This window comes from Protopterus annectens, chromosome 16.part0, assembly GCF_019279795.1.
Source record: "Protopterus annectens isolate FY-2018-M chromosome 16.part0, PAN1.0, whole genome shotgun sequence".
In the NCBI taxonomy this organism is placed as follows: domain Eukaryota; kingdom Metazoa; phylum Chordata; order Ceratodontiformes; family Protopteridae; genus Protopterus; species Protopterus annectens.
The window spans coordinates 259,317,400-259,341,828 of NC_056750.1; the positions used below are offsets into that span (position 1 = coordinate 259,317,400).

General features: G+C 41.6%; 1 protein-coding gene across 5 annotated transcripts in view; it reads right to left on the minus strand.

Annotated features, from left to right (window-relative positions):
• The window catches only part of LOC122791042 (myomegalin-like), a 3,200,315-nt gene that overhangs the window by 292,260 nt on the left and 2,883,626 nt on the right, over positions 1-24,429 (minus strand). For all 5 annotated transcript variants that reach the window (XM_044058817.1, XM_044058818.1, XM_044058820.1 and 2 more), the window contains one exon: positions 1,487-1,608. In XM_044058817.1, coding sequence (XP_043914752.1) covers positions 1,487-1,608 — 122 coding nt within the window. The remainder of the gene's footprint in view (positions 1-1,486; positions 1,609-24,429) is intronic.

Consider the following 24,429-nt stretch of genomic DNA (forward strand, 5'->3'; position numbering starts at 1 on the left):
ATACCTTCTAGTGATAGATCCAGTAATAGCTGCTCTGGAAGAGGCTTTCTCTGCATCATAGCTACATTTGATGCAATGTCTAGCCGCCTGTGAAGCCTGAGCTACCATAAACATAGCCTGCTGCTTAATGCCAGGGACTTCTAAATTAGAAAATGTTTTTATTCAAGTTCGTCAGAACAGACAGTAGATATTCTGTCATTTGGGTCTGATAATTTAAAGCTCTAAAAGCCAGACTGGAAGAGGTGTGCACCTTTTTCTTCTGGAATCTGTCTGCTGCCCTGCTGTCTTTATCTGAGGGAAGAGCTTTTGCAGCAGGTAATAGCTTGAAGGGCTTGTCTGTAGACAAAGAAAGAGTAGAAGAGTCTGTCAAAAAGTTCTTATACAGGAACAATAAATCTTCGGACACTTCATAAAACCTGTCAAATCTTTTAGGGGCTGGGGGGTTGGGAATCAGGAGTAGAGGAAGTAGGAGCAAAGGCATCTAGAAAAAGACTCCAGTAATGGAACAGGTACAGGGATGCCCACCTTTAGGAAGTTATAATATCTACTTTGTACATCAGAAATGTGTCTGGATTCCCACTTAACAGTGTTATCAGGTGACTTATGTTTTCCCCAAATGAGAATCAGTGTTAGCCGAATGTCAATCCTCAAAAGCCCACAGAAAAGTGCTCTTCTTGATAGATGGTAAGCTCTGAAAGGCTTGGCACCCAAACCTGACTTTTAGTCAGCTCAACCTAACTAATGGTTTAGGCATGTAGAAAGTGCTCTGAAGCTTTGGAAGCTGGACGTCTGTTTTATCAAATGTGGGATATAACCCATACAGTTTACATTCAGGCTACTCCAGCAGTGATCATAATGAACATATTTTGGTATGCCCTTTAACTTATGAATGTACCTCAGTCATTGGTAATGGTTACGGAAATCTAGGATCTTCTTCAAAAGGAATTGTTCAGAAAAGTATTTAATGTGACCGCTACCTGGTGGCTGCATGTTTTAAAAATTGACAACTGTTGACTGAGATTGCCTTTAGAAAGCTCAACAGCATCATGTAATGCCTGCAGCATATCCTCAATGCTCTTCTTACAACATCTTAGCAATTACTGGTAACATGCAGGTAAATGCCTATAAGTGGGGTGTGTGTGTAGTACTTGAAAGTCTTCCTTGACTTGTTCCTGTCTTATGCCCCCACTGCTTGCCAGGACAGGCTTGTATCCTCCAGTGACCCTGACTAGGATAAAGCAAGTACGAAAATTAAAATAATATTAAGTGAAAAGATGATAAAGTAATGATCTTGTCATCTCTTAGTAAACAATAGTCATTCATTTAACAATGTTCTTTCGTAACACTGATGAGGAAGGCTTGGCATACAGAAAGTTAAGCTAATTTGCTTCAAATATCAAAAAATTAAACGATAAGTGATTAACACTGAAATGTTATTTATAAATACTTTTACTACTTTAAGTATATACAGTTATCCTCAATGTACCTGTCCTTTTTGAGCTTGATGAAGACATCTGTTCGTATACTCTCAGTTCAAGCTGTAGCGACTGCAAAACTTGCTGGTTTTCCCCAAGCTGATGAATCTTCACATTCAGGTCATGTTGCAACCTAAAAAGTCATACAGCAAGACGTCATACATCAGTATACAATAATAAGAATTAAGATCCATGTTTCCAACACACCTGTTTCACTGTTAGAATCTTAAATTAACTAACTTTTCATACCTGCCAGCTTTCTCATTGTCCTGTACTCCTAATTGTTTTTCCACCCATTCCATCACGTACAAGCAGGATATCTAAATATTCCATTACACATTTCCCTGAAAGTGTTGTCAATGATACTAAATTACCAATTAGCTCAGCTTCAACAGCAGAAAAGAAAAAGAAAATTCCCAAACACCAATCTCAGAACTACTATTAAAATGAAGAAAAAAAACTGCAGCAAGTGATGCTAACAGTGAACTTCACTGACCCTTAAAGTCAGAGTAAGCACTTCCATTCACAGACTTCACACAGTGTGCAACAATTTTTTATACAGTTTAAAAAATTGTAAACAGCATACATACTCAAAATTATGCTGATATACATTTTTAAATGTGTTTAGAGAGAGACAGCCTGAGGGTAATACTGATAGAGTTCCCTCACTCACCCATATGAGCAACTGCTGCCCACTGTAAACAACAAGTAAATAAATAAATAAAATTAGTTCACCACTGGGAATGCCTAAATAAACATCACTGACCTCATTTTTCTTTCTAATGCTGGAAGTGTGCTCACAGATTTGTATATTTAGCTTCTTAAGTGCTGCTCCAAACAGAGTTGAAAATATAACCCAGCGATACCTTACTAAAAAGATACAAGGCCTAAACAACATGTCCAAATTGGACCAACTCAAAGCTGACACTATACTCTGTATCCTACAAACTAAGAGGTGATCTGTGTCTGGTATACAAGGCATCCTCCAACTCATTAGTGATGGATTTACTGCACATCAGCAAGTCAAATGACAGCAGAAATACTCAGTCTAGGGATCCAAACCTCTTTTGTAGCATCAACAGAATGGTTTGGAGGGACAGTCGTGAAAGTTCATCCCCGTCCGTATTCAAGTGCAACTTGGCTCTTTAGATAAGAAACAGAAAAATTGCTTGAAGACTATCCCCTGGTACTACCAATGGACAGAGGCAGCTCCTAAATCTTTATCCCATGCATGGGTCCCCTCAAATCGTCTATGGTATAATCCCAAGTATTCTCACTAGGGTAATGTATAACTATCAACCATGGGATGGGCAAGAGTGGCAATCTCTAACCAAATGGGATAGGTTAACTTGAGCACAAAAAGGGAAACTGTCTAGGCTTAAAATGGCCTGCAATAGTCTAGCATTTATCTATGAAGCGACAAACATATAACTGTTCAGTCATCAGTAGTGGGCAGGATACACTGAATGCTTCAGTTCCCATAGGCCTTAATGATCACTTACATTTCAGATGTGTTTTAAAACAAAGACTTCTAAAGACATCTTTATCTGTGTTAATAGTAAGTCTTATAGGCACAGACATTATCAAAGGGTAAATGAGGTGGGAGTCTGCCAGTAAATAAGGGGACAACTTTGATAAAATAGATCAGTGCAACTTCACTTCAGAGAGACTAGAGAAGCTTTAACAACCAGGAAGACAAAGCAGTTTATCATGGGAAATCTTGGAGGGAGCACACTAGCAAAGACATTAAATGATTAAGACAAGATGCCCAACAGGACAACCTTGGCAAAGACGCTTCCCTTTAAACTGAAAGTCAAGCTACAGTGCTTTGCAAAGGCATTCAAACACCAGACAACTACAGCTGTACATTCTGAGGATGAAGAGGTTATCTTCCAGTACAAATGACCCACTTCCACTTGGTGTTACTTGTTTGTTTTGATAACTGGGATGCACAACTCAACCAGGCCCATTTCAGGAAAAGGCTTGGTGAGAAAAATTCCAAAAAAGTACAATAAAACAAAAATGAAATAAAATGCAAGTACAATAAGCTAAAGTAACTGTTAGTGAGAAAATAATGTAATGGCTTGGCACATGTCTGAATTGTCTTTCAATTCCACAATTGGAGGCACAAATGCCTCCTGCGACACAAACCTTGGAGTCGCACATCAGGCTAGCGCACAGCATGCCTAGTCACAGCCATCAACTGAGCAAGCACAACCTGCAAACTTAAAAAAAAAAAATACTAGAACAACATTATATGTGTGCACAAGCACCCGCTGCATAAGGCTTACTCACAGATAAGCTATGAATATGTTTGCTACTTCTGACGCAAGCCTTCTGGAATAAATGACTGATGCAGAGAATGCCAAGCAGTCAAAATTAAGTCTCCAGAATGGCCTAAAGTTAAGTTCACATGACCGCTTACTTTGGCACTTTGTTATTTCAAGATTCAAAGTTCAATCAATAACGCTTGATAAAATTGTGAATAGACAATAATGTGACTATGGCGCATGTCTTCACTGGAAGCATTTCTGAAAAAGAAAAAAGTGTTAACAGTCATATTACTGGTGGAATGGCCTTCAACACCAGTATTCCCAGAGAGCAATAAGCCATTCAATGGTAAATCTAATGCCGCATAAGATTCACTTGGCAGGATTTACTCAGCAACTGTAATTCTGTTTCCCCTAAGGCGGCAGGGGTTCAATTAGTGGTCCCAGCACTGCGGAAGCCATGCACAGAGGGACAGGAATGAATGGGGTGTGGCTTGCTCACCTTTCCTGGTGGGGAGGGTTGTGGGTGCGCAGGAAGCATTTCCTGGTGGAGATTCAGAAAACCACTTCTCATGCTTCAGAGAAGGGGGGGGTGCTTGCTGGCAACATCTTCTGCAGAGGTAAAGGACAATCAGCTCAATCAGCCCATTGTATGTCCCCCCCCCCTTTTGACAGCATAGCTGAAAATGTGGGGAGTTAAGGTCACAGAAAAAACAAAACTGTCTGAGCCATGCCAGATGCCTACCGTAATGATGCAGTCTCTTGGTCAACTCTCACCCTTGGTGATCGGGGAACAAATGACTTGCTGAAAGGGAAGTGATGATCATCAGGCAGACTGGATAAAGCAAGAGAGAAAAACATCTCTTCTGTCATCAGCACTAATGCACCTACATCACGAGTTGATGGCGCACTCAAAGTATGAAAGGTCTCTCTCTTCTGGCTTCCAGCCTCCACTATTACCACACACAAAGAAGAGAGAAAGATAAATGAACTGGTTTAAGGAGAGCTATGAAAAACACTTTTGGAAGAAAATGGGTTCAGCTCTACACAACACAAGATTTGTTAAAGATGAAATAAAGTTCCACAGAAATAAGGGTTTACAACTTACAAATTCTGAGAATAGAGGTGATGTCCACATGGAAATAAATACATTGTTTCTATATCACTTATTAAGGAGGGAGCACTCCTTGGGATCTTTGACTGAACCGATCCTTTCTTCCTCCCTGTGTTTCTTGTCAAAAGGTTCCTTGGATGTGTGTACTTGATACACGTACATAGTTTAAAATCTCATTCCATACTTGGACGGGATAAATAGCAATGCCAGTTGATATCCATTAACTAAGCAAACACAGTTCCTGCAAATCAATTAAAAATGAGGGTTTTGACACCTACACTGCATACAAAGACATACAAATATATACTTGCCCAATTACAGGAACTCCGACAGCCACCACTGGATGAAGTGGCAGGTAAAGTACAAGGATTATCAGAAGCACACCTATGACGCACTGAAAATGATCCACTCACACAACTGAAGCAGTAACAACATATCTCTCATACTTATTCTGTGAGTTTATGATTGGAGTGAATCCCAAACAGTAAATCACACAGGCTGGAAGGATCCGGAGAACTGCTTTAACAGCATATTAAAACTTCAAAAGAGACCACAGCTCTCTCTCTTCTGAGTCAGGTGGAAATTTTTCCCCACCCAGTTACAGTTGTCTTGTTAAATACCACTGTCTTTCTAGTTGCCTGCCTCTTATGTTAATTTGACCATATATCTCATTTCCTCTCTGCTTTCACTGGCTTGTGTGAGTAATCACAAAATTATCATTTTTGAAATCACTCCCCTTCAACTATTTAAATTTATTGGCCATCCTACTGCATTCCATAGTGCCAGAATACAAAAGTGACCACCCCTTTCAATCCATCTTGCTGTTTTAAAAATAGTAACTCTCCACTGAACCTTAACTTTTTAAACAGGTAAAAAGTACAGTTGTGTACACTTACCATAAATGTAGATGTTCGAATGTATTCACTGTTGCAGTCATTACAATTGAGTTATCCTGCTGGCAGGCTTCCCTCAGTCGGCCTGAATTCCAAAGTCTAGGTCCGGCGTCGGTTGCTGTCGCCTCTTCCCTGACGTCAGTGCGCCAGGGGTATAAAAGATGCAGCTGACGCCATTTTCTTCAGTTTTTCTTGCCCCAGATGTCAGGTGCCCCCAAAAGGGTAGGCTAAAAATATGTCCGTAAAACATGCATGCACCAAAATATATATTTTGCCTTCATCTACAAGCAAATACACCACATAGGTTGTATAGAATAGAGAAATACAGATAAGTTCCAGTAAAGAAAAGGGGGATGGTGGAAGGGTAACCTGGACTGCAACAGTGAATACATTCGAACATCTACATTTATGGTAAGTGTACACAACTGTACTATGTTCTTCGTGTTTCACTGTTGCAGTCATTACAATTGGGTTGAATCCCAAAGCTAAGGTTGGGTGGCTGGAGCTAAATAGCATTAGGAGCGGCTAGTAGGCCCTGCAGAACTGCAGTGGCAAAGCCTGCCCTGGATTTAGAGAAGAGTGGTAAGTGATGGTGCTTTGTGAAGGTGTGCACTGAACTCCAGGTGGCAGCCTCTAAAATATCTTTGGTTGGTACTCCCCTGAGGAAGGCTGCTGAAGTGGCTGCTGCTCTGGTCGAATGTGGCCTAATGCCCTCAGGTACTGGCTTGCCATGTTGTGAATAGCAGAAACGAATGCAGTGGCCTATCCACTTTGAAATAGTCTGCTTTTGAGATAGCTTTTCCTTGTGATTCTGCAGCATATGCCACTAGTAATTGCTCTGTCTTTCTGAAAGCTTTGGTTCTGTTCAAATAGAAGCGTAGCCGTCTGTGTATATCCAAAGAATGCAGAATTCTCTCCCCCTTATTCTTTGGGCTTGGATAAAAGGTAGGCAGATGAATAGTTTGGTTAAGGGCCACACTGGACACTACCTTAGGCATAAATGACGGGTTCGTCCTCAGAGAAACCCTGTCTGGATGAAAAATGATGAAAGGTTCCACAGCCATGAATGCCTGTAGCTCTGAGACTCGTCTTGCAGAAGTTATTGCTAGGAGCAGAGCTGTTTTCCAAGATAAAAACTTTATATCAGCTGTAGGGGGGGCTGGCTCGAAAGGAGGCAGGGTGAGTTTTTCCAAGACATAATTAAGGTCCCATGCAGGTATTGGTGATCTCCTTGGAGGCCTTAAATTTTTGGCCCCTCTGAGGTACTGCCTTAATAAAGGATGAGAAAAAATTGGCGGCTCTGTATTGTAATGAGCTGACATTGCAGAGGCATGAATTTTTATAGATGAAAAAGATAGCCCTTTGTCCAGCATCTCAGTCAAGTATTGCAAAATCTGAGGAATGTTTGGTACACCTGTGTCAATTCCTAGCGCTGGTTCCAAGCACAGAATCTCTTCCATTTTCCAGCATAGGATTTTCTAGTACTAGGCCTCCTGGCCTCCAAAATGACATCCATCACCGCTTTAGTGAGAGGTGTTTTGTATGATTATATTATCCGCCATGCTGCCAGATTTAAGGTCTTGAGTTGGCTGTGCAGGATCTGATTGTTCTGCTGGGACAGCAGATGAGGCATTTGAGGTAAGGTCCAGGCTGGGCATTGAGACAATCTCCTTAGGATTGGATACCAGTACTGGCATGGCCAGTCTGGGGCAATCAGTATCATTTTTGGCTTATCCTGTCTGACCTTTAGGAGTACCTTGGGGAGGAGAGGCAGAGGAGGAAAGGCATATACTGTTAAGTTTTTCCAGCTGAAAGATAGGGCATCCACTTTCCATGCTTGTGTGTGATAAGTCCTTGTGCAAAATCTCTTTAGTTGGCAGTTGTGAGGTGAGGCAAATAGATCTATGTCCGGGCACCCCCACTTCCTTGTTACCATGCTGAAGACTTGTGGATCCAATTTCCACTCGTGGGGATCCATGAGGTTTCTACTTAGTTCGTCTGCCAGGGAATTTATTTTTCCTGGCAGGAATTGTGCCTGCAGATGTACTTGGTAAGTCAATGCTGTGTCCCACAAAGTCATGGCTAGTCTGCAAGGGGGTAAGAATGAGTGCCTCCCTGCTTGTTTATGTACCACATGACCGTGGTATTGTCTGTCTTTATCAGTAGTTGTCCCGGATGAAATAAGTCCTTGAAGGCTGTCAGGGCATTTTGAACAGCTAGCATCTCTTTTTGATTGATATGTAGATGCATTTGGCTTGCGGACCATGTGCCTTGAAGTACATCTTCCTGCCATGTGGGCTCCCCAGGCATAATCCGATGCATCCGTTGTTAATGTCTGTGTGGCTGGGGGTAGAGTGAATGGCTGTCCCTTGTTCTGGTGAGAGGCCTTCGCCCACCATCGAAACTCCTGTTGCAGTCAGGGAATGAGAGTAACTATTGTTTCCAGGCTGTGGCAATGTTGAGTCCAAACACTTTTTAGGTACCAGTGAAGTTTCCTCATATGCAGTCTTGCATATGGAATTAGTAGAATGCAGGATGCCATGAAGCCCAGAGCCTGCAGAATTTTTCTTGCAGATAACTGGGCCTTTGTTGCCAACAGTTTGAAATAGGTAGTCAGTTGTCTGTCTGTCTGGCGTGAGATAAGCCATCTGGGCAGTTGTATGTAAGCTTGCACCCAAGAATATTATCTCTTGAGAGGGTACTAGTTTTGATTTCTGTTCGCTGACTGTGTACCCTAGGCATGGTAGTAATCTCTTTACAAACGCCAGATGCTGTAGTAGAATGTCCTTGATTTCTGCTTGAATGAGGCAGTCGTCCAAGTAAGGATATATTTGTATTCCTCTTTGTCTGCAGTATGCAATTACTGGTGCCGGGCACTTTGTGAAGACCCTGGGCGCAGTAGATAAGCCAAAGGGCAGTGCAGAGAATTAGTAGTGCATTGAGCCAGCTTCGAATCTGAGGTATCTTCTGCATGCTTGTGTCTGAGGTATCTTCTGCATGCTTGTCTGATTGGAACATGCAGGTATGCCTCTTTTAGATCTAAAGTCACAAGCCAAGCCTTCTTGCCCAACATGGGCAGAAGCTGTTGTAGAGTCAACATTTTAAATTTTGGAATATCCAGAAATGTGTTTAGAATAGACAGGTCCAGTATTGGTCTCCAGGCTCTGTCCTTTCTGGGTACCAAGAACAGCCTTGAATAGAATCCTTGTCCCTTCTCTTGCTCTGGTACTTGTTGAATGGCCCTCATGTCCATGAGGGATGAAACTTGTTTTTGTGCCTCTGCCCATTGATTGTGTGGCAGGTCTGGCATACCGTTTGGCCTTGGCAGGGTGTGGAAGTGGAACCTGTAGCCTTATGATACTATATTTAAGACCCATTTGTCCTGGGTAATCATGTGCCAATTTTGTGAAAAAAGTGCTAGTTTCCCCCCCAGAGGAGCTGCCAAATTAGAAGTGCTTGGTGCTGGAAGGGGGAAGTCATTGAGACTGTTTCCTGTATGGCTGTTATTTTTCCTCTCCACTCTTGGAGGTAGAAGCACCCCATTGTTTAGGCCTGTATGAGCCTTGGGGCTGTGATCTGCCTCTGGGGCGTCTGTATCTACCTCTTTGTGGCCTATCCGACACTGGAAAGGACCAATTCTTTGTAGGCCAGTTCCTGCTAAATCTGGGAGGTTGTACCTGCAAGAAATCCTTGACTGTTTGCATAGATTTTAGCTTTGTCCTCCATTTTCTTCAACACCTCTTCTGCTTTAACACCAAACAAAGTATCATGCTGTAATGGAGCATTTAATAGTTTTGCTCTAACATGATCTGGTAGATTTCTGTTCTTTTAACCAAGCATGCCTCCTAATAACAGAAGCTGTAACAGCGGCCCTGCAGGAGGCCTCTAGAGAATCAAAACCACACTGCAAAGTATGCTTTCCAACTTGTTCAGCTGCATACAATAAATCCTGCATTTCTTTGTTGTCTGCACATTCTGTATTTGCTAACATTTTCTGTTTAAGCAATGACATAAGATATTGCTGATATTTAAGCATATGAAATTGGCAATTTAAAGCTCTTATAGCCAAGGTAGCAGAAGTATAAATCTTTTTACCCCATCTGTCTAGGGCCCTAGAATCCCTATCAGAGGGGATGGGGTTTTTTGCAGTAGAAGCCTTGACCCATTTGGGACCCTGAGATATAGTTTCTGGGTCAGCAGCAGGGTTTTTATAAAGAAATTTATGTGAATCAGGAACCCTATAGTATCTGTCTGGCTTAACAGGAGCTGGTGGTAGAGAGTCTGGAGATAGACTGGACTCTGAAAATACATCATCTACAATGTCTAAAACAGGTGGGAGTGCCAGGGGCCTGTGCTGAGGCAGTAAAAGGAAGTCTCTGAGAATTTTCTTGGATTCTGAGAAGCCTTGGCTCTCCCAGTGGAAATGCTCCCTCATAGTATGCAGCGTTTCCCCAAAAGAATAATCCTCAGGAGGAAAGGCTGAAGGGATAGATTCTTCAGCATCAGAATCCTCATAGGGAGGAACAGAATATTCCTGTTCAGAGGAGGAACCAGAGGAAATGGAAACCTGGTCTGAAGATTCATAATCTAACTCTTGCCTAGGCCTCTTATCAGGAGGGGGATGGGAACCCCTGATCAAAGTAATTAGGTCTTCAGCCATTTTAATCATCTGTTTTTAGGCATGGAGGCCTGTCCAGGAGAATGATGTACTTGTTTCTTTGTCTTTAGAGCTGCTTTAGTCTTTGCCTTTGGAGCAGAAGTAGGTTTCACATATAGCTGTGTAGGTCTGAAAACACCCTCAGAAGCCGATGCCTGCTCAGCGGCTCTGGACCCATCTGAGGGAATAGTTTCCGAGTGTCCAATACCTTGAGTTTCCAGCAGCCTAGTCGGCTCCACGTGGAAGTCGGAAGCGGCCTGTGGCTCTGAGGTAGCGGGCGTCAGGGGCTGCGAAAGCGCCTCACTGAGAACCAGCGACGGGCCAAGGAGAAGCCTCGTCATCGGTTTTGGATCTCGGAAGCCTGCCCTTTTCTTTGTCCTTGCACTTTTTATAAACTCCGGTAGTCGGCTGTTCCGACGGCATTATATAATTAAATCTTCTGCCAAAGTAATGGAATGCAAAATCGTACCGACGCTTAATAGTGCGTTGGTTAAATCTAGCACAAAACAGACAACTAGCAACATTATGGTCAGGGCCTAGGCAAGGAATACAGTACGTATGAAAATCCTTATGATGTATTTGCTTCCCACAAGAAATACAATTATTAACTTTTTTTGACATCGGTCTGGAGCAAGAAAAAGTTTCCCCAATGGGGTAATTAGCTTTAATGAAGACTTCGGATCTGAAATTCGAATTTGAAAACTCAGGAGTCGGCCGACCGGCACTTGCGAACTGCTTTTGCTTCGGGCACCGTGCGGCAAGAAAGACTGAAGAAAATGGCGTCGGCTGTATCTTTTATACCCCTGGCACACTGACGTCAGGGAAGAGGCAACAGCAACCAACGCCAGACCTAGACTTTGGAATTCAGGCCGACTGAGGGTAGCCTGCCAGCAAGATAACCCAATTGTAATGACTGCAACAGTGAAACACGAAGAACATCTTAAGTTACCTACTTTCACATCTAACTTCTCTAGTGCACACTGCAGTGTGCTTTTTTTCATCTTACCTTTAAGCATCCCTGTGACTAGCACTTGCTCTAATACCTGCTGGAAAGCACTAGGAAGCCTTAAACTGATACAAGCACTCAACTCCCCTTGTTAATAAGGAGAAATTAATCATGGGCACTAAACAGCCTATAATTGCAAAGTACCTTGCTAAGGTAAGGGAAAACAGCTCCTGTATTTTACAAAAAAATAAATAAATAAAGCGCCAAACCAGGCATGTCCAAGGGTCAGGTACCGGTGATTTCTTCTGTCCACCTGGTGAATCTGGGCATACTGGGGCAGTGGAGCAATTGCCTCATGTACACAGACAACCCTCTCCTCCTACCATCAAACACTACAACCTGTGAGAGATGCACTTATATAGTCAAACTGGAAGCAAAGCTCTCTCCACCCAAGATTGTGCTAGATAGTCAAGAGGAGAAGGTTAACACCCAAACTACACCCTCAAGCAACACATAGCCCTTCTAAACCCACACCATCACCACCCACATATAGCAACACTAAATCCACATATGTGAAGGCCCTTAACTGTAACTAGCAAAAGCAACAAGGACCTCTGAAGCTCAAATGCAAACAAACACCAATCACAACCAAAGTGTCACATAGCTCACAACACCACTGTGCCACCCAGCAACAGTCCCTAAGGCAAGACAACGTACCTAACACTTTAGTCATAGGTGACTCTATAGTCCGGTACACTGATGTCCCACTCACCAGGTTGTACAAAGAGAAAACTACAGTCAGCTGCCTGTCGGGTGCCAGGATCCGCTACATAACGCATGCACCCAAGTCACAACACAACAAGTACAAATATGACTCTGTCACTGTCCATGTTGGAGTAAATGACTTGAGACGTACCTCCCTGGACTACATGAAGAGAGTCATGGAAGAGCTCTCGGATCATGTGGCCCAGGCAGGTATGACCCTAGCCCTGAGTAGCATCCTGCCTTCGCCCAGAATGATACCACAATATAAGGACAAAATGATTGGCTTCAACAATTGGCTAAGCTTCTGGTGTCTTTCAAAGGGGATCCAGTATCTGTCTGCCTGGGACGACATGATCGACAGACCACAATGCTTTGCCAGAAATGGTCTGCAACTGTTGCCCCTGGGATTAGGGTTACTGGCTATGGCTCTTGCCACTCCTATAGTGCTTTTGTTAGGCAAATTTCAAAGGACAAAACCACCACCGTAACAGGTACAAGCATGCAAAATCTGAAGGTAATGCTACTCAATGCTAGAAGTCTAAACCTCAAAATGCACTCTCTCAAGGCACTCCTAAAAATGGAGAACATTGACATCTGTGCAGTAACTGAGACCTGGTTCAAGGCTCCAGAGAGTACCTCTGCAGTACCAAGCTACAACTCTTACCACACTTTTCGGCCACCAAACCAGGACCGAAACACTAAAGGTGGAGGAATGTCCATATTCACCAAGGATATTCACACCACCAGGCTAGTTGGCCAACACAATGCATCTGAAATTCTCCAGGTGCAACTAACACTAGGCAAGACTGCAATCCAAATTGTAGCTTGCTACAGATCCCCCACCATGCCCCAATATTCTCACTACACCTTTCTAAACATACTGGAAAATATTAAGATAAAACCAAACACCCTAATATTGGGTGATTTTAACTACCCTGCCATTAACTGGGAAAACTACTTGTGTACCAACACCTTTGCCCAACAGTTCTTGGAATTCATAAATTCCAACGCCCTGCATCAACTAATCCATAGTCTCACCAGGGGCTCCAATATACTAGACCCAGTCATTACCAACATGGGAAATCGATGCTCCACACCTATGGTCATCCCCTCGTTAATCAGGTCTGACCATAAGCTAATCACCCTTAACATACACATCCCACCGGCACCCCCCAGTAAGGAAACCTCCATAAAAAACTTCTCCAAAGCCAATTTCATGCTACTCAAGTCAGAAGTGACAAACTTCATGACACCCATGCAGATGGGAACTGAAAGTTCGACTGCTGAATCCTACACTAAGGCACTGTACAAGCACAACCACTCATGCATGAATCGTGCCATCCCAAATAGAATCAATATGCTCTCCTCCAAAAAAATGAAGCCAATCTGGTGGTCCCCTGCCATAAACAAACTTTATAACAAAAGGAAGAAAATGTTGCAGAAAAGAGGAAAATCCCAGGATGCAAAAAACTCCCTTACCAGCCTCAGTAAGAAACTGAGATCCCTCATAAAATCCTCCAAAGCTAGTTACGAAAACAAAATTGCCAAAGATTCCAAAGACAACCACAAGGCATTCTATAACTATGTCAAGAATCTAAATGGCAATGCTCAGATCTGCTCTGAGCTACAACAGAATGGCATTAAATATACTAATCCCAAGGATATTGCCAATATCCTGGCAGATCGATTCAGTGCCAACTTCACCCCCCTCTCACCCCCCCTAAACGGCCCATCTCAATACAGAAAGATTGCCAAATTATGGTAATAATGGTCACACAGGTAAATAACACACTCTCCAAAGCTAAGAATACAGCATCCATGGGACCAGATGACATCCCAGGCTGTGTACTACATGAACTACAATATGAACTGGCACCTCACCTAAGTGTCATGTTTAATCATAGCCTCACCTCAGGTTTCGTTCCCACTGAGTGGCGCAGAGCTACAGTTATCCCACTCCACAAGGGGGGATCCACCTTGGATCCTGGAAACTACCGTCCCATCAGTCTGACGAGCCTTATCTGCAAGGCCACGGAGCGTATCATGGAACTTATAAACAAAGACATTGGCAACCTTCAAACACAGGACCACACCCAGTTTGGGTTCGTGAAGGGCCGATCTTGTCTCCTGAACCTAACTGACTTCTTTGAATCAGTCTCCAGAGCCATGGACAAGGGTAAGGTGGCCCACACAGCCTATCTAGACCTCGCCAAGGCCTTTGACACCATCCCCCACTCTGGAATCATAGATAAACTTACTAAGCTGAGCATTAATCCCTACGTCACCCAATGGGTTGCCAACTGGTTTACTGACAGGACCCACACTGTAAAAGTAGCCGACTCTAAATCCAGCTCCAGACAAGTGACAAGTGGAGTACCTCAGGGTTCAGTCCTGGGACCGTTCTTGTTTGGCATCTACTTCTCTGAAGTACAGGCCAACACTAAGGGACTCTGGCTAACAAAGTTCACAGATGACTGCAAACTGGGAGCCATTACTGAATCCCCAAATGATGTGGATACTCTACAAAAGGGCCTTACAGAAACAGATGCTTAGTGCCAGAGCCATGGGCTCAAGCTCAATGCCAAGAAATGTATAGTTATCCCCTTTGGGAAAAAACATGTACCCGTGAATTACCACAATGGTGGCAATACACTAAACACCGAAAGTGTGACAAGAGACTTAGGGACACAGGTGGACAGTGGTCTCACCTTCAATAACCACATCGCCACAACAGTCAGGAAATCCTAGTGGCACACATCACTAAGGGCTTTTCATCCAGAAAAAAGGAGGTCATTGTCTCACTGTACTCAGTGGCGGCTGGTGACTTCAAATCAAAGGGGGGGGCTGCAGGAGACAGCTGAATGGGTGGGGTCAAGGGGAAGGGGTGTGGCCAACTAGAAATGGGAGGAGCTATGCTCAAAACCACAAAAACTAACTTTAATTAAATACGCTGTCCTGGGTGGCAAACCATCATTATGAGAGTCCAGTCAAGACAAAAATAAGTGTAGAAGAATAAAAATATTTCAATGCATTGGCTGCATGACAGCTTACTTAATATCTAGATGGAAACAAAAGGTTGTGAGGCATGAAAAAATAAATTACTTTTTAAATACATTACTGGAATGCCAGTCAAAATCAAGTACAAGAAAAAACAGAAGCACTCAACTCAAACCACTTCTCCTTGCACTGCAGTTCTAATTATAATTTATATTCAGCTTTATTAAAGTGCCAAGTAACATGCTGAAAGTAGAAATCTCTGTGATGCCCCCACTTGTAAAAATGTTTCTTATCCAAAAAAGACCTGCTGCGTGACAACTATCTACTTGTTTCATGGGTAAAACATGTAAGTAAAAAATGAAAAGCAAACAAGAAACAAGCTCAAGATACATTGCTTAAAGGATTACTGTACAGGTTATTGACCACACATGATCATTGGCATTCTGTTTAGTTTACGGGTAAAGTCTGTAGAGATGACTGGAAGTCTCCAACAAGTGTAATGAGCTTTTTAAAATAATGGAATCCTGTCCTTTAATACCCAAGGCTTATACATTATCTAGTCAAGTATTCTCTGCATGGCAACAACAGAAAGGCTTTCAATGTTGGCAATTCTTTAACAGTATGCTTATTAAAGCTTACTTGCATCTTACGATCTCAGACAAGCTTACCTTATGGTCATTAAAGCATTGCACAGAGCAACAGGCACTTTGAGTAATAAGCATAAATCAACAGTACAAAAATATGACAGAAACCAGACCTTTCTGCAAAATCAAGGACAGATGAAAAGCCACTGTAGTACTTGTGTCTACCTTGGATGGGGGGGACACACTGCACATTTACACTGCATAACTACTCCTTGCCTTGTTTGGACACATCCAGAGTCACTACATGGTGGAGTGGGGTGCAACAAGTATGTCACAATTTGAAATGTCTCTGGCTGACTGATGGCCCTGACACATTTGTCATACCTCTCAACCTCAGAGCAAGAAATCTGGACAAAGCCATACACAGAAGTGGGACAAATACCCAAAAATAAGGACAATTTTAAATATTGCTCTAATAAACTTAGAAAGATAATAGAATAGGTCTTGCATTAGTATGACTTTTCTGAAGGGTATAAAATCTGAAACTCAAATGTCTGTCATTATTTTCTAACTTCAGTCTTTAGTGATTTGTCACTAATTTGGCAAAAACACAATTTTATGAAAAATGGACCAAATGTGATGCAAAAATATAAAATAGCCACACAATACAGCTGGGAACCTGTCAAAGAAGGGACACTTTAATATTAGTACTGCTAACTTGAGCAGCTAACAAAATAAAAGAATCTACATGCATTTCAAGTAATCTATAACTTATTATTACAGTTATTTCTTAATTGTAAACCCTCCATGTTTTCTTCCAAAATTGCTATTTTGCGGAGGGATTATTAGGGGGAAGAGCAACATTTTGAGCCAAAATCGGGGACGGTTGAGAGGTTGGCTATGCCTAATTCTATAAAGCAATTTTATTTGCATGTACCTCTCAACCTGTTAATGCAGTAAATCTGAACAAGGCAAAATATATTGGGGGGAACATATAAACAGTACTAAAAATTGCTCTTGTATAAATTGAGACAGTTGATGGAATAACAGTTCTTACTTTCGCATGCATTTTTCTGAAGGTTATGAAGTCTGAAACTCAGTGTATCATTATTTAGTGACTTAATTTCTAAATGATTTGCCAGAAAACTACAAATTTTATGAAGAACAAACCAAAAATAAGAAGCAAAAATCTATTCATTCTTTGAAAATCTGGACAGTTGGGAGGTATAGTTCAGCTGGGCCTGTCTGAGTTTGCTGCCCTTCCCCCCTGACAAAATCATGGTTGAATGGAGCCTCTGCAGCCATTCCAATGAACCATTACTTGGCTATTTCACTCCTTTTACCATAAACACTAATGTGCATACTGCTTTACTTCTATGATGAGTTGGACTTCATTTGAAAGTTTTATTTTGTATTTTACAGCACAAACACTAAGTCATCTACTAAACAAAGCAATGCAGTCTCACAATGAAAACTTAGCATTAAAACTTCTCTGCCCTTGAAACTCACATTCATTGAAACAGTATTGAAACCCACATTCAAAGAAAATACATTTTGCCAGTGGCAGATAAAAGATTAATTTTGGGCTGTTTTCAAATCATAGGCCCCTTGCATATGAAACATACATGTGCTCTTTGATACACCTTCCTCATTGTACTAAATTATATTCCTTGTACAATATATTACAGTTGTTAGAGGCGTTTTAAATTTGTTTTGAACATTTTTCCAGTAAGCAATGAAACAAAATGCATGCACCCATAATGACAAAACTGCCCAGTTCAGAACATTTATCATAAAAGTCTACTCAGACTTCCACAGTCCACCATTATCAGTAAATATGCACAATTCTACAGTCCACCACTATCAGTAAATATGCACAATTCTACAGTCCACCATTATCAGTAAATATGCACTATTCTACACAGTCCATTATCAGTAAATATGCACTATCTCTGAAGAAGTAAAAGTCATCTAAATAATTCCACATTAAAGAAATCTGTAACTAATGAAGAGGTTGCTGCTAGCAAACACCTTTATATTTCATGGTTTCATCGAAAAATAAAGTGTCTGTTGCCCACAGGAATAAACTGCCTATATTACATTAAAAAATGATAAGCTAGTAATATTGCAAGAGGAAATGGATGGCAAACTGATAACGGACTCATAGTTGGTATCTTCACCAAGGAGAACATTCTCAGTACGGCAGCATCCACCCCTTGTGGGAGTAGAACCCACAGCCTTCTGCATCAAAGGCAAGTACACAACCTGTTGTGCTATTAACAAGGCAAACCAACTTCACTTAAGCAACACTAAACTTCTGTTCCCCTGCAGCTCTCAGCTCCTTGTAAAATCTACTCAATACTCAACTTCGCAGCACAAGAAAACTGGAAAAAGCCAAAATGTATTGGGGGGGGGTCAAAAGCCCAAAAACCAGGGACACAAACATTGCTTGTATAATCTTGGAAACTTGCTAGAACCATACATTTTACTGCCAAGCTCCCTGTGCAAAACAGTTAGAGCAACATAACACTACGCCAAATCAGCTGCTTTGTAAAAGAGGAAGACAAAAACTTAAATGGCTATCATTTAGCGAATTCAGTTCTCACCATAGCTGTCAACCTCTTAGTACAAAACACCTGGACAAACCCAGTAATGAGGGAATACAGCCCTCAAACATTCAGTGAATTCAGTTCTTGCCATAGCTGTCAACCTTAGCACAAAAAACCTGGACGAAGCCAATAATGGGGGAATACAGTCCCAAAAATAGGGACAAATTTCAAATATTCATCTTATAAACTTAGAAAATTGCTAGAATAAAATGTTGTGTTACTATGTATTTTCTGAAGAACATGAAGTCTGAAATTCAAATGCCTGTCAATTTTACTGCTGACAGAATAAAAACAATTTTCAGCAGAGACCCAGGGAGAAATACTGCAGACACGTTTTTGTAAAATGACAGGGCACCAGAGCAAATCCACACAAACACAGGGAGGAGATGCAGACTCCACACAGAAGGCACCCCAGCCAAGAATCAAACCAGAAAACCTATAGCTGTGAAGCAACAATACTACCACTGCACCATCAAATATGCAAGGACTTAAACATTCAGAAACCTGAAGTCTGAAATTCAAATGCCTGTCAATTTTATTTAACATTTGTTAATCAGGACAGTCTGACTTGGAACAAAAAAAATTTCAGCAGAGGCCCAGGAAGAAATAATGCAGACATGTCTTTGTAATATGGGAGGACACAAAAGCAAACCCACACAAACACAGGGAGAAGATAAAGACCCCACAAAGAAGGCACCCCAGCCAAGAAGCAAACCTGAGAACCTGCAGCTGTGAGGCAACAATGCTACCACTGCACCATCAAATATCAAGCATTGCAACATTTACAAACCACAGATATTATGAGGAACAGATCAGATCAAATATGAGGCAAAAATCTGCAGTTTTTTTTTTTTACAAATGGTGGTGGGTAGGGAATTCAGGTCTTTAACACCTGCATACAAGGTACAGGGTTCAAGCCTGAGGTATTCCCTACCACACACACACACACACACACACACCTGCAGTAGCAAACCACAAAAACTAAATATACTGCACTGGGTGCCAAACAGTCGTCATGAGAGTCCAATCAAGACAAAATGAAGTGTAGAAGAATAAAAATATTTCAATGCATTGGCTGCATGACAGCTTAATATCTAGATGGAAACAAAAAAGGTTGTGAGGCATGAAAAAATAAATTACTTTTTTTAAATACATTAATGGAACGCCAGTCAAAATCAAGTATAAGAAAAACAAGCAGCACTCAACTCAAACCACTTCTTGCACTGCAGTTCTAATTATAATTTATATTCAGCTTTACTAAAGTAACAAGTAACATGCTGAAAGTAGAAATCTCTGATGCCCCCACTTGTAAAAATGTTCCTTATCCAAAAAAAGACCTGCTGCCTGACATCTACTTGTTTCATGGGAAAACATGATCAAAGTAAAAAATGAAAAGCAAACAAGAAAGAAGCTTAAGATACATTGCTTAAAAGGATTACTGTACAGGTTATGGGCCACACGATTGGCATTCGGTTTATGGGTAAAGCCTGCAGAGATGACTGGAAGTCTCCAAGTGTAATGAGACTCTTAAAATAATGTAATTCTGTCCTTTATTACAAATACTGGCATATGCATTTCAATACCCAAGGCTTATACATTATCTAGTTAAGTATTCTCTACATGGCAACAGAAAGGCTTTAAATGTTGGCAATTCTTTAACAGTATGCTTATTAAAGCTTACTTGCATCTTGCAATCTCAGCCAAGCTTACCTGATGGTCATTAAAGTATTGCTACTTAAACACAGAGCAACAGGCACTTTGAGTAATAAGCATAAATCAACAGTACAAAAAATATGACAGAAACCAAACCAGACCATTCTGTAAAAATCAAGGACAGATGAAAAGCCACTCTAGTACTTGTGTCTACCTTGGATGGGTGGGATTCTCTGCACATTTACACTGCATAACCATCTTATAAACTTAAAAAATTGCTATAATAATAGGTTGCGATACTATATATTTATTGCTAGAATAAAACGTTTTACTATGTATTTTCTGAAGAACATGAAGTCTGAAATTCAAATGCCTGTCAATTTTACTTCTGACGGAACAAAAACAATTTTCAGCAGAGGCCCAGGGAGAAATACTGTAGACACATGTCTTTGTAAAATGGCAGGACACCAGAGCAAATCCACACAAACACAGGGATAAGATGCAGACTCCACACAGAAGGCACCCCAGCCAAGAATCAAACCAGAAAACCTATCGCTGTGAGGCAACAATACTGCCACTGCACCATCAAATATGTAAGGAACTAAACATTCAGAAACCTGAAGTCTGAAATTCAAATGCCTGTCAGTTTTATTTAACATTTGTTAATCAGGACAGTCTGACTTGGAACAAAAAAAACAATTCTCAGCAGAGGCCCAGGAAGAAATAATGCAGACATGTCTTTGTAACATAGGAGGACACAAAAGCAAACCCACACAAACACAGGGGAGAAGATACAGACCCCCCCCACAAAGAAGGCACCCCAGCCAAGAAGCAAACCTGAGAACCTGCAGCTGTGAGGCAACAATGCTACCACTGCACCATCAAATATCAAGCATTGCAACATTTATAAACCACAGATATTATGAGGAACAGATCAGATCAAATATGAGGCAAAAATCTGCAATTTTTTTACAAATGGTTGTGGGTAGGGAATTCAGGTCTTTAACACCTGCATACAAGGTACAGGGTTCAAGCCTGAGGTATTCCCTACCACACCACCATGAGCCTAACCACCAGTATATTGCACCAGGGGCATTTTCACACACACACACACACACACACACACACACACACACACACACACACACACACACACACACACACACACACACACACACACAGTCCCTGTACACTTACCTGGTCCTGTAGTCAATCCCTGTCCGCAAAACCACCATTAGATCCACACACACAGAGTCCCTGTACACTTACCTGGTCCTATAGTAAATCCCTGTCCACAAAACCACCATTAGATCCACACACACGATCCCTGTAGTAAATCTAGATCCAAACCCCCGACGAGTGCAGCTGCAAAGACCCGCGCAAATCCTGACCTTGCCCGTCGCGAGATCTTCCCCTGCAGCAATCCAATCCAGACCCGGGATCCTTCTCCTGACTGCCGACCTTGCAGTCCGACCCCGACGCGTTTCCCAGGCAGTCTATGCAGTTTAAAACTGCATAGACTTGTGGGAGCGCTCCTGTTCACGTGTCTCAATCAGGACTGCTGCTGAGACAATCTGCGCATGCTCCAGACTGTCTCAGCAGCAGTCTGGACTAGTGCGCATGCGCGAAGTCCGCGAAATTTTTAATTTTTATTTATTTTTATTTGTTAGTTTGAAGTTGAGGGGGCTGCAGTCCGGCAGTCCAATAGCACGGGCCGCCCCTGACTGTACTCATCCCTCATTAGACCCATTATAGAATACAACGCCCCATTTGGTATGTACCTCTCAAGACATCTGCAACAACTGGAAAGGCCGCAGAAATACCTCACTAAAAGAATCACAGGCCTAAAGCAAATGCCCTGCACTGACCGCCTTAAAAAAACTCCAGCTATACTTTGTCGCAGATCATCTACTCAGAGGCAATCTCTGCTTAACATACAAGGCCATGTCAAACCCAGAGCTGTTGGACATGCTACACACGTAAAGAAATCCCAATCTCTCACAGCCACATGCTCCAGGGATCTAAACCTTCTCATCACAATAAGCAAAACATGCTGGAAGGATAGGCACCCAGAGACTCCCCAGACTCTGGAATAGATTGTCCATACATGTCAAGCAGAGTGCCTCTTTGGCCCTCTTCAAAAAGAACCTTGACGATTGGATGGGAGAAAGGAAATTCACCCTGGGGATCACGTCAGTCGCCCTGCTAGGCAGGGGGCCAGGGAAGTAAATAGTGTGGGAAGAAACAGCCAGAGAATTGTTATGGCTAGGCTTGTATAGGCCCTAGGGCTGATAGCCTAGTACCAACCTATGAACCTATAAAAAGAAAGGATAGGTAGCTGTGAGCTGAGGTACAAAGATATGTAAAGAATACCTGGCTTCTAAAATCATGGTCCATGCAGTAAAACTCTGAACATGTGAATGGATGACTAAATGGCTGACCCAGAAATGCCCGCAAAGAAGGCATTTCTAAAGTAAGCTGGAATAAGCATGTACCTCTGCTGAAGTGGGCTTTGACAACAGCATTTTCCAATTGGTCCTTCATCAACTTAGGCAAAAGAAAATGCTGCTTGCAGTCTACTTGTAAAGGTTATACCAACAACTGTATTATCTTTACATACACTATTGTATATATAGTCTTTGTACTCTATGTTTCAATGCTGCATGTAAACATTTGTATTCTCTGTTCTACATGTTCTTGTAAATATTTGTAAACTGGAGTTGTTCTCCTCGGGTCTCCACTGATAATGGGTCACTTGGCTCAGCTGGGCATACCCGGTTAACAAATGTCAAATAAACAAATCAACAGGTTTGCTTGACAGCCTTCTGTGCTTACCTACATGAAGCAGAAATGCAAGCAAACTGTGTTAGATATTCATCATACACTAGATCTTGGAGGAGTGGTAATCATAACAAACATTCATTTGGTCTTAGCCACCTTCTTTTCAAAGCCAGTTTTCATAAGCTATGCCCTCATTCCTAAGAGGGCAATGCTGTTCTTGGCCCCAAAGGTTTATGGATGCTTAGCAGATGCATGAGATGGTCTTAAACAGTTAAGTTTTATTTTCAGCTTTCCTCTGCTCTTAAGCTCTTACTTGTACGTGGCTCCATTTACACTCAATTCTGCACACGCTACCTTTGAGGTTTTGGAGATGGCTAAACAAAGCTTTGTGGTTGCCCTTTACTTGGGAGTCCGTCATTATCTCATATTTCTCATATATGGGTGGCGCAGTGGTGCAGCGGTAGCATTGTCACCTCACAGCAAGAGGCTCTCTGGTTCGATTATCAGCTGGAGTATCTTCTGTGCGGAGTCTGCAAGTTATCACTGTGTTCATGTGGGTTTCCTCCAGGTGCTCCAGTTTCCTCCCATATTCAAAAACATACACCTGGAGCGTTTCTGCCTGGCTCTAGATGAAAATTGGCTATGTTTCAAGTCGGACTTTCCCGATTAACAAATTTAAAATAAAATAAATAAATATTTGGATTTAGTTGCCTTGACTTGCTGTCTTAGTTGTTTGTTCAGACTGAGGAGTGTTCTTATTATGCTGAGCATAGCACTTCCTAATCTTGGCTAGGACTTTTTTTTTCTTTTGTTTATAACCTGTTTATGTTTGGATTCTACCAGGATTTCTTGCTAAAAGTTATTTCTGGGCTTATTTCTGGTAGGTGCAGCTGTCTCATTGACATGAATGTACAGGGTTTCTTTGAACAGTTCCATATAAATTCACTCCAATGGAGCTCAGGAAGTTTGCGCTGTAACTTCTAATGGGCAGAATCAAATTATGTCCACACATTTTGAACAAATGTTCATATCTCTGGAACCACAGGGGTTATGAAAGAAGTATAAATGGTAAAACTCCTTAGCACAAACTATTTTTATAGTGGTAGCATTCTTTAGGTTCTAGGTCTTAAACTGAACTTTATAAATCACAGTAAACACAGTAAATATTACATTTGTAACATTTTGAAAATAACTTACAATATCTCAGCAACTACTCCAGTTACACACATACTGTCACAGCAGCATTTTATTCATCTAGCAGAGAGCTTTCTTATGAGGCTAAGGAGTTCTGCCTGTGCTGATTGGTTGTTGAGATATTTAGAAGAAATGTAAAAATTATATCTATATAAATTAATATCATAAAAACAGCAGTTAATATCTATTTACCTGCACTAGACACAGGTCAAATATTAATGCAGTTGAGTTTGCTATTGTGTAAGCTTTAAGATGAAAAATTTTAAAACCTTGCACATGGAATGATTTTGGTTATTGATGCAAATATGAACAAACAATATTTGGCACCTAGAGGTGTCAGTAAGAGTTAACTGCAAATGCACCTGGAGGCGTCACTCGGATGTAATGAGACAAGAAGCTGTGTTCTCAGGGTTTGGGAGTTCCAAACTTTGACAGATCATCACTCAGTAGTAGGAAGTTTGCCTTAGAATAGTGCCTAAATGTTACATGTT